The sequence below is a fragment of the Haliotis rufescens genome, unplaced genomic scaffold, assembly GCF_023055435.1.
Source record: "Haliotis rufescens isolate VD_foot unplaced genomic scaffold, xgHalRufe1.0.p SCAF_35, whole genome shotgun sequence".
Classification (NCBI taxonomy): domain Eukaryota; kingdom Metazoa; phylum Mollusca; class Gastropoda; order Lepetellida; family Haliotidae; genus Haliotis; species Haliotis rufescens.
In genome coordinates, this window is record NW_025964057.1 from 979,946 (window position 1) to 991,146 (window position 11,201).

Here is an 11,201-nt window from a genome sequence, read left to right on the forward strand (position 1 = left end):
GAAGAGTGGGTGGGTGGGTGAGTATGGTTGACGCCGCTTTTAGCAATATTCCAGCAATATCACGGCGGGGGACACCAGAAATGGGCTTCACACATTGTACCCATGTCGGGAATCGAACCCGGGTCTTCGGCGTGACGAGCGAACGCTTTAACCACTAGGCAACCCGACCGCCCCTAGCTGGAAGAGTGCTTGGAGCGGTGTTCAACAGCAAACCAACAAGATAACAACCCAACAAATAAGAACTAAAGAGAAAGTAATTGAAGACATGACATACGTAGGATACAATCTTTTATTTCATAACTTTGTCGTTCACTGTTACAGGCGAAACTGATGAGATTTCTTCCTGTATATATATCTGCTTATGGTGCCATATTGCAGAATCGGTCAGGCAAGATGACCCTCGTGAAACGCTCTCCATCTGTATCGCTTAAGGTAAAGACATGATTCGAGGACAGGGCAGAAGAGGGCATATCCGCGAACATATCACTTATAACTGAAGTCACGACAAATAGTTCAGCGGTTCCTTTCAAAGCATTGACGTTCTTATATACGTCAGCGGTGTTTTTGCTTCTGCCGTCGGTGAGAAGGATGACTACGTTTTTAGAATCCCCACGGTCACCATTGTTCTCAGTGAAAATATCAGAAGCGGCCAATTCGAGAGCTTTGCCCAGATATGTGCCTCCACCTGTACCATTCACAGAACGAATGGCCGACATAATGCTTGTTTTGGTGTTGTACGTATTCAAGTGGAAGGCAATCTTAGGCTCCTTCGCGAAAGTCATTAGAGCAACATTATGAGCGTCTTGGCTTGCATCAATGTCACCGACAAAATACTTGATGAACAGCCTCATTTCGTCATAAACACTCTTCATAACAGATGATGACACATCTTGAATGAAAAGAAGATCAATCGGGTCCGGTCTGCATTCTACAAAGAACAAGTTTTGAGTTAATCCTCGATTTCTAAATGTGTGTGTGTGTGTGTGTGTGTGTGTGTGTGTGTGTGTGTGTGTGTGTGTGTGTGTGTGTGTTGTTTAACGACATACTCAGCAATACCGCGGCCTGTTCATAATCGAGATCTCTGCAAGTGGGAACGACAACATGCAATCAGCCATGTTACCAAGCCTGACCACCCGATCCATTTAGTCGCCTCTTACAACAAGCACGAGGTGTGAGGACCTATATTCTTCCCTGGCATCCCCAAGGATGATTCCCAGAGAATTAGAGGCCGATCATTTAATTTTATTAGGGGTGGTTTCTTTTGAGAAACATAACCTGTTCCCGAAAATAGGTTTCAAACTCACAATAATTAATCTTTCACTGCAAATACTGGACGTTGTGCAATCTTAGCCATTGAGGTTAAAATGAATTGTTTGGCTTGATCCATCATAAATAAACTTTGTGTGTGTCATAGAATGGAATGAAATATAATATTCCCTCAAAAGTAGCAACACCCAGCCAACCCCCAACACAGAATATTAAATGGTAGTGCAATTGTATCTCTCTTCTTTCATGATACTATATCCAGTACATATCCAGGGCCAGTTGAGTTAGAATAGGTCTCCAGCAACCTATTGCAATAAGCCAGATGGAGAGATTGGGACTTCTTTAACCTACGACAGAGAACTGATTTGCAGACATACTTAACAAACTACCCGCAGTGGATAAATATAGTTTTTTTCTGCCACAGATGAGATAGGTCATCAGTGAAGGATTAATGGAGTACTGGAACTTAGAGTATTTTGGAGATGGACATTACCAAAACAGTAACTGGAAGTCCATAGTGCCTTTTCTATTCCGTACACCCGTCTGCCATCACACAGCATCGATTTCATGGTGGTCATTGATTTGCAAGTATCATCCTTAAATGGCAGGCAGATGTATTCTGAAGTCCCTTCCCTCACTAGAAAAAAAACAATTATAGTCAGAAATGTTATGATTATCAACGCTGTCATTATCAAAAGTAGACAAATGCGATGCCCGCGACAGTGACAGTGATTTACCACTGACTGTCTTTCTTTTCCTCTGTTAACGAGTCGAGCCAAGAAAAGACACTATGTTTTCACATGCCTTAATGCATATACAGTAAACTACGGTTATAACGAACTCAAAGGGACTACTAATTTTAGTTCGTTATAACCGTAATTTGTTATAAGCATATATACAGTATAACTACAGCAAATAGTCGGGACTAAAAAGTTAGTTCGTTATATCCGTTAGTTCGTTTTAAGCGTGTTCGTTATAACCGTATTTTACTGTAGTTTTGAATTGTTATCCAAATTAAAATGTTCTTGAAAAAAAGTGTAACATAAAAAAAAGTGAAGTGGATATCTTCAATATATGCTAAGTTCAAATATGTTACCGACTTTTGCTCCAAAGTCCATTTTGTGCTCCACAAGCAGGGCCACTGGGAGGTGCATGATCAGACATCTTCATTCCTTCTGGTGCTGAATACCATGCCTTTGCTAGGTTTTCATCAGTCACACTGCCGATTGCAGAATAAGGGTTCGATCGTTCTTCCATTTGAGGTAACATCTCACTACTCGTACACGGATCTTCAATCAGAATGTGGTACATGTTAATACTGGATCAAATTGCTTTTCGTTTCGGCTTCCTCTTGCCCTTTTCAATGTGACTGTGGTCTTTTACCAGGAAATAGTATCATATGAGTCTGAAGGCATTTAGATCAATCTGTTGAGAATTATGATTGGAAAAGCAAGTTAATATTGACTTATAAATGCGAGTTTCGCGTATTCCCCGATTGTTTTCACCATACATTGGAAAACCAAGTAAGTAAAACAATTATTATCTTCATCAGTACCACCCAAACAGCAAAATGGTTACCTGTCTCAATGAAAAAAACATGTGTCCTGCCTTTAAAACGAGTTAGGGATATTTGTAATTTAGTTAAACTTAACTTTTGTACAATCATCTACGAGATGACTCACATGTGACGCCCAGTTAACTTTTTGTGAAATTGTGTGCTCAGTCTTCAGTAAAAAACATCCCCAAAAATATTAATGATTACTCAATTTTTGCTTAGTATATTATATATGTACACTGGATATCTCACACATCCTATACAGACCATGTTATCAGGTGTCCTATATTTAACGCCATGACATTTTTACAAGAGAAATATCATTGTAAGTTTTTAGAGAAACTGTTACTCTCCCGGATGTAATCAATACGTTTTGATCAGCATCATTGTATATCCGGAGTTTTCCGTATAATAACCAGAACCTTGCAATACGTTCCACGTTCGCCATCGTGATCTACGGGTGATTTCTGCTGTGCTTTGCCATAGGTTCCTCGCACATGGCTTTGACAACAACCAGTTGTGAGAAATCTTGTTTTTCGGACAAAAATAGTCCGATGATTTTTCAAGGAGGAAGAACAAAGTAAGAATGTAGAAAGTTGAAATTTATTTTTTTAGACTGCATGGCATGTATATCTCAATAGATTTTGAAAGTATAAACTGTTCTTACTCAACTTTCCACAGATATCAACATCACGTCAGTCACATAAGAATAGCACCAATGAACAAACCATGTGGAACAGATAATTTCATAACCTCAAAATCGCTGACGAGCGTGTAGTATTAATTATATTCTGGTTTACCAGCCACAAACAGTAAAATATGCCTTCTTTATGTTGCCTTTGCAGATATAGATATTAATTGGTTTGTCGGGTAGATAGAATTTGCATATAGTTAAATGAAGATATGTATGTACTTACTTTTACTGTTCTGATCGTAAGAACTGATATTTATAAAACAAACTCACCTCCGTCACATCTAGGGCCGTCAAATCCCGTTGGACATTTGCATGTATAGCCATTTCGTTCATTCGTACAGTTATAGACATGGCTTGTTAGTACAGAAATTCGGCTCTAGAAAATAATACGATTGCTGGTATTACCACCTGATAAGCAAGAGAGTAAGAGAAGTCATGTATTATTCGTGATACACGTAGCAGATATTTAAAAAGTCCTGACACATAAAGTCACCTGCAGATGACATCACAAAGAACAACGACAGAATAAATGATTGAATATTAAAACAATATATGCAGCAACCATACAAAGAAACCTGAATACATTATATCCTACCTTTGGTAAACGCATGCATGTACATAACTAGATAGACATCTTGACACTGGCGCTTCATTGGACAATAACCATAGGCAGTCAAACTTTTCATGCAGAAATAGCTATGTTACAGCACTATAACTTTTCACCAATACATGTGACAACAAAAATGTATTCATAGGCCGACGTAATACGCTCTATTGTCTATTGTAGTTTTTTATTTACTTTTATTCTGTACACCACAATATGTATTTCAATGTGATTGCTGGCAATTGTCCTGAAAGAGTTACGCTCTTACAAATATTTTTTGCCGAGGTTATGCGGTCGTAAAATCTACTGTTACAATCCAATGTTTACCCTGATTTGAAACCTTTATTTGACCAATCACAATCATGTTTTTTCCAATTTCACGGTAGAAACATAGATTATGTGACACTATTCCGTTCAGCAATATCTCTACAATTCATAGCGATATAAGAAATACTGTTCCGCCATTTTTCTATGACTACTTATTACTCCCAAGCAGATTTTCAGGGGTTTCCGATAAATACCCGTTGTGCAAAATACATTTAAATCATATACATTTTATATGAGACCTCCTATTCTTTCTTTCGTTGAGAATACGAACATTTGTTTTATAAAATTGATCATGGTATCATTTTCTGATAAGTGACACAATTGACATCGTGTGTGTTCAAGTGTTTTCAATCCAACTCCTCATATACCTGTATTCTTTTGGGGCAAAATAAACGTAAGGTTGCTCGTCTGGAGCTAGCACACACACATGCTGGCCGCAGAAAGCAACACCCCGAAAGCGAGTTTACAACATTGCTGAAATATTGTCGACGCAGAGTTAGATAATAAATAATAACTCCCAGTGCAAATCTGTCGTACTAAGGTTACCTTAGGGGCGTAATCGCACGTTCTGATGAAGATACTTACGAAAACAGAAAACACTCCCGTCGAAATCAGTTTGAAGTCTGTACGTGGGTATAACACCATAGCAATTCTCGGAGTCTATCACAAACTGTTTGAAACAGATACTCTCCTCGGTTTGGATGCACACAACGGATGTCTTTGCTTTTTTTTCTACAAAGAAAAAGGTTCAGACTCATGGATTATTTGCGTGAGAGATATGAATGAAACGTGTTTCGCAGAACAAAGGGAGTGAGTGAGTGAGTCGAATTTAACGCCGCTTTTAACAGTATTCCATTTACATCAGCTTAATGTGGGAGGAAAGCCCGAAGTGATGCGGGTGTCAGTCGTTTACCACTTTGGTAAAACACATGAGCATGGGGACTGTTTCCTGTCTTCCATGGCGCAGAAATTCGATGTGCAGGATTACGTCCCTTTGCAATCCTTATCCTAAAGCAATAGTGAAACGTTAATAGCTATCCACTTCAGACAAAACATGCTCACGTTTACAATGTGATATTAATGATATTAAAATAAATGATTGTTCATTCTTTGAGTTATGGGTGATTTATAAGTTTTGGCACTTGATACCAACCCTACCCTCAGTTAACATTTCTGCCCGCGAAGCACAAAGCCAACAAACTTAAATTCCTGAAAATAGTTAAACACAACAGTGCAGCAAATGCGTCGTACATACAAAGTCCATTGAAACACAGGACAAAAGATGTATGACTTACGCTCCGGAAGTGAACCCTAAGTGAAGTCTCAGACGTTTACCACTTCCGTGAAACCCACGAGCACGGGTATGGTGCTGACAATACAGAAACATAATCAGGGCGAACCGGGATTTGAACCCACAATCATAGGTTCCTGGCGTGCCCAAGGGACGCAACACTGCACAGCGAATCGCGGCGCCTTAGACGACTGGGCCACCCGTGCCCCCGCAGAAGAAAGGAGGCAGTGAGTTGTGCAAAAGTGACAAGGCTTTGATTTCACCAGCGAGCATTCTCATAAACGTCTAAATAAGAATCCTTAAATATGACACTGGTGATCCCTAATTTCACTTATTAGTAAGAATTAATAATTAAAGGTACTTTCTGTTTGTCGTTGGCGAACCCATGCATATCAGGGTTAAAGTTGATCTGGATCGGGTGGTCAGTCATTGTATCCTAATTTTGTACATCGATGGCAAACACTGGGTTGTCTGGTCCAGACTGATTATTTACAGAACGCCGTGATATAGTGAGTGAGTAAAAACTTATAGTCATGTCGGCAGTATTTCAGCCATATCGTGACTAAATGAAGTTGTACAGGAATAATATATAAATATTAACTTTAAAATCTGTCGACAAAGGACAGTAAAAGCTTTAAACTATCACAGATATAAATTTAAAACTAGCATGGAACATAAAAAAGTGACTATTCTAAACAATACATTATAAAACTGGGCTAGAGATCACCAGCACCCAAAGTTAGGCCACCATGGGGACTTACTGAACATCTGCTTCCTGGATGGTCCCCCAGCAGGCTTCACACCATCCCTCTGGCTACTGGTGATTGTTAGATATTTTAAGCCAAAGTATTTAAAAATCAACAAATATTCTACGATTAAAATCAAGGAACATGAAACATACTTTAAAGGTAGTGGGACTTACGCACCCTCTCTGGGGGACAATTGTTTTACGATACTTCAACCCCCTGTGAAGGTAGAGCCTTTCACAGTTATTGCTGAGTGCGACGGTAAACAACAAATGAACAAGCAAGCAATCGCAACTTGTCATTGTGGCAATTCTGGGCCAGACTATAGCCCCAGGTTCTTATTTCTGTGCCGGGATCAGATGGGATACTGGATCCGTTACCGTAAGCTGATCGACAAACTGAAAACGTGTCTCTTTGATCATGTGTTCAGCTACCCATTTATGTCAAAGTAGACACAATTTATGGATAACAACTTCTTTAATACTGTAAAGGCGACGTTTCGGGATAGATCCTTTTACCGTCGTCAAGCAAGACATAAATTGTGTCTACTTTGTCATCCGTCAACTATCAAACAATTTACCCTTATATGTGTTACAGATTAAAATATTTACATGTATGTTGCCGTAAATGGCAACTATGCTTGTCGTAAGAGCCGATTAACGGAATCGGTTGGTCAGGCTCGCTGACTTGATTGATGCATGTCATCGTATCCCAATTAATCACTGAATTGTCTGGTCTAAACTCGATTATTTACAGACCGCCATGATATTGCTGAAATATTGCTGAGTATGGAGTTAAACAGCAAACAATAATGCCTCTCCCAAATTTGTCAGTGGCGATAAACATATCCTTGAAGAGTGCCTTGAAACCGAAGGTGGTAGTATCCAAGCGGCCATGCACAGACATAATACAAGACAGTATTAGAATTAGTATTAGTATTAATTACCTTTCTCCCAGATTGGATATCGTCCACCACAAGAACCAACGCCAGGTGGGTAGTCGAGTAGGACTGCAAAGTCATATGTGAAGTAACTCCTTGATCTGCTTAGATTTTTGTCATTCAACCCAAAATCTTCTTTCAGCGCCGGCCATCGTTGAAATGCTTTTTCCAGTTTTGCCCTAACTCCATCGCACACACCAATCGTACCTGAACAAATATAACACTGTCAGGCAAACTAATTATACATATCAGAGTGAGTGAGTGAGTGAGTATGGCTTTACGCCGCTTTTAGCAATATCACGGCGGGGGACACCAGAAATGGGCTTCACACATTGTACCCATGTCGGGAATCGAACCCGGGTCTTCGGCGTGACGAGCGAACGCTTTAACCACTAGGCTACCCGACCGCCCTATACATATCAGAACAGCAATGTATCATTAAAGTGTATATGAGAGTTCTATATCTTAGCCACATACAACAAGAAACGCGCAAACATCTGTCGTCATGGAGAGTGCATAAATTAAACAATCACCTGATTCATGTCACGCCACAGTATGTATTCCTCCACATATGTTTTAAATATGGTTTGAATAGAAACAGCCTACAGGCTCGGCATAACTCTTTTATATTTCACGAAGTGAAGGCTCGTAAAAGAACAAAATGGGTGTATTTCAATTAAATGTTCTGTAATAAAACGCCTGAATAAAACAACCTGGTTAATTCCTTTTAACACTTCTGTCACGTCCATGTATGTAAAACAAGATCTTCCAATATACTAAGTCCATTCATATCGCCTGAATCACCAGAACATGATCGGAATATGTTGGATGACACTTTAAGATGTACTCAATGTTTAATACAATTAAAAAGATTTTGCGAGACATATATTATTAGTAATTTACATATTTCATTTCAATGTGATGGTACTAGAAACAAATGTCCTCATCATACATTGTGGAGTTAGCTTCAATTGTTTTCACCTGAATGGGCACACGTTTGATGGTTTTATTTCTATTGACTCCAAGTGTAGATGTGCTCATTATTACGAAGATAATCTTCATTATCTATTTCAATGTAAAAAATGTTTCTTTTATATAGGCTAGCGCTGTTAGGATCTTAAAACCGTGTTGTTTGGAAATGTACCTCTGCCATCTGAGCAAATAATACTAATAAAACCTGTCTATACATATTTTACCCCAACAAAACGCTTTGAAAACCTTCAAAGAAAAGTAGACATGTTTTGCACATTTATTTATATTTGATTTTGAAACCTTAAATCATCCACTGCGTGTTGTGATATATTTTATAAATATTCTTGCGTCTGAGATGTCTACAAATAGGGATTGCGCTTGTCTATTTTGAAGAAAATAAAATCATTTTTAAGTCATGAATGTTAGGAGGTCCATCAGGTTTCGAAGTGGAGAAAACACAGAATGCGTTCACATAAGAACAGTGTAAATATAATCGTACGACTATTTGTAGCGTTGTCTAAATGGAACGACTCGAAAGTTTTTTTATTTTTAATATTTCATATAATTCAAATCAATGTTGATTCCATGGTTCAACACTCACCTCCATCTTCACCTCCAGGCTCCTGAGCAGCGCAGGCTTCTACCAGGAACAGCACAAACAGGATCCGCATGATCATCTCCTACAAGATTATGAAGAAGTTAGCAATACAGACAGATTCCTCCCAGTGTCAGGGAAACTATTAACTTTTGCAAAACTATTGTAAACCCGTCACATTCGTGGTGATTACTTCCTAAGGTTGTATGATGATGGTATCACGATGTTCATGTTTGAACTTCGCAACTAGCAATGTTCCAGCTGTATGACACAGTTTTGTAAATATAGATACATGTACATGCGCGGATGGGCGTGGGGTGAGTAAATGTACATACGCGGGTGGGGCGTGGGATGAGTATATGTACAGAAGCGAATGAGGCATGAGGTGTGTATATGTACAGAAACAGATTGGACGTGGGGTGAGTATATGTACAGAAGTAGATGGGGCGTGGAGTGAATATATGTACAGAAGCGGATGGGGCGTGGAGTGAGTATATGTCCAGAAGCGGATGGGGCGTGGAGTAAGTATATGTATAGAAGTGGATGGGGCGTAGGGTGAGTATCTGTAGAGAAGCGTATGGGGCGTGGGGTGAGTACGTGAACACTGGCGGATAGGGCGTGTAGTGAGTATATGTACAGAAGCGGATTGGGCGTGGAGTGAGTATATGTACAAAAGCGGATGGGGCGTGGGTTGAGTACATGTACAGAAGCGGATAGGGCGTGGGGTGAGTACGTGAACAGAAGCGGATGGGGCGTGGAGTGAGTATATGTACAGAAGCTGATAGGGCGTGGAGTGAGTATATGTACAGAAGCGGATGGGGCGTGGGGTGAGTATATGTACAGAAGCGGATAGGGCGTGTAGAGAGTATATGTACAGAAGCGGAGAGGGCATCGGGTGAGTATATGTAGAGAAGCGGATGGGGCGTGGGGTGAGTACGTAAACAGAAGCGGATAGGGCGTGGGGTGAGTATATGTAGAGAAGCGTATGGGGCGGGAGGTGAGTACATGTACAGAAGCGGGTGGGGCGTGGGGTGAGTACGTGAACAGTGGCGGATAGGGCGTGTAGTGAGTATATGTACAGAAGCGGATTGGGCGTGGAGTGAGTATATGTACAAAAGCGGATGGGGCGTGGGTTGAGTACATGTACAGAAGCGGATAGGGCGTGGGGTGAGTACGTGAACAGAAGCGGATGGGGCGTGGAGTGAGTATATGTACAGAAGCTGATAGGGCGTGGAGTGAGTATATGTACAGAAGCGGATGGGGCGTGGGGTGAGTATATGTACAGAAGCGGATAGGGCGTGTAGAGAGTATATGTACAGAAGCGGAGAGGGCATCGGGTGAGTATATGTAGAGAAGCGGATGGGGCGTGGGGTGAGTACGTAAACAGAAGCGGATAGGGCGTGGGGTGAGTATGTGTAGAGAAGCGTATGGGGCGGGAGGTGAGTACATGTACAGAAGCGGGTGGGGCGTGGGGTGAGTACGTGAACAGAAGCGGATGGGGCGTGAAGTGAGTATATGTAGAGAAGCGTATGGGGCGTGGGGTGAGTACATGTACAGAAGCGGATAGGTCATGGGGTGAGTACGTAAACAAATGCGCGTGGGGTACGTACGTGAACAGAAGCGTATAGGGCGAAAGGCTACCCGGTAGGAGAAGTGGCAATATGACTGTTAACATTGTTGCGTCTCACTGGCTGATTGGGTTATTTACTTCCCAGGGAGCTGAGAATGAAAATCGTGTTCACACATTTCATCCTGTCTGTATCCGTGAGAACAGGTTTCGACAAAATCGATCCGTTGATGCACCCTCCCACCCTCAACACACAAAGAAAGCAGAAAAGGCAACAACAACAAGAAACAACATAACACATACAAAAATCAAAACACAAACAACCAAACTTAACGTAAAGAATGCAGTTCCAATCTTACTGGTTCGTCTATGATGATAGTGTCGTTTGTCTGATCGCCACGACTTATGGAAAATCTTCAAGGGTATATATAGTCTGTGTTTCGTTGAAGCTGAACTTAATTACACATGAGTTGGGTATACATTGTCAGGCTTCCAAGGGCAAATGCGGCGCGGATTGTCTTTCTTTACCATTTAAATCCAATTATAAGCGGAACTATATTGCATACTACATTGAAGAAAGGCCACACACCGATGTATCATCATCAATTGTCGTTTTGAGTTTAATTATATTAATTAACCTGTGA

The 11,201-nt window shown here is 40.6% G+C and overlaps 1 protein-coding gene across 3 annotated transcripts; it reads right to left on the reverse strand.

Moving 5' to 3' along the window:
• Positions 1 to 283: 283 nt before the first annotated feature.
• LOC124134496 (collagen alpha-5(VI) chain-like) lies at positions 284 to 10,941 on the reverse strand. 3 transcript variants are annotated; one of them, XM_048381106.1, is made up of 8 exons: positions 10,917 to 10,941; positions 8,997 to 9,075; positions 7,430 to 7,630; positions 5,032 to 5,178; positions 3,786 to 3,891; positions 2,367 to 2,555; positions 1,760 to 1,903; positions 284 to 928 (listed from the first exon to the last, which is right to left on the reverse strand). In XM_048381106.1, the coding sequence occupies exons 4-8, from the start codon at positions 5,089 to 5,091 to the stop codon at positions 360 to 362; spliced, it is 1,068 nt and encodes a 355-aa protein (XP_048237063.1). In that variant the 5' UTR covers positions 5,092 to 5,178; positions 7,430 to 7,630; positions 8,997 to 9,075; positions 10,917 to 10,941; the 3' UTR covers positions 284 to 359. The 3 variants fall into 3 exon arrangements, with proteins under 3 accessions (XP_048237063.1, XP_046355295.2, XP_048237062.1); XM_046499339.2 differs by having other exon boundaries at positions 9,009 to 9,075; positions 10,917 to 10,928; XM_048381105.1 differs by lacking the exon at positions 10,917 to 10,941 and having other exon boundaries at positions 8,997 to 9,115.
• Positions 10,942 to 11,201: the final 260 nt, after the last annotated feature.

Excerpts from the sequence above, each read along its gene's own strand:
- LOC124134496 (XM_048381106.1), bottom strand. The coding sequence starts at position 5,091 with ATGGTGTTATACCCACGTACAGACTTCAAACTGATTTCGACGGGAGTG. Across the intron at positions 1,904-2,366 it reads AAATGGACTTTGGAGCAAAA|TGAGGGAAGGGACTTCAGAA; the intron begins GTCGGTAACATA and ends TTTTTTTTCTAG. Across the intron at positions 929-1,759 it reads GACTTCCAGTTACTGTTTTG|AATGCAGACCGGACCCGATT; the intron begins GTAATGTCCATC and ends TGTTCTTTGTAG.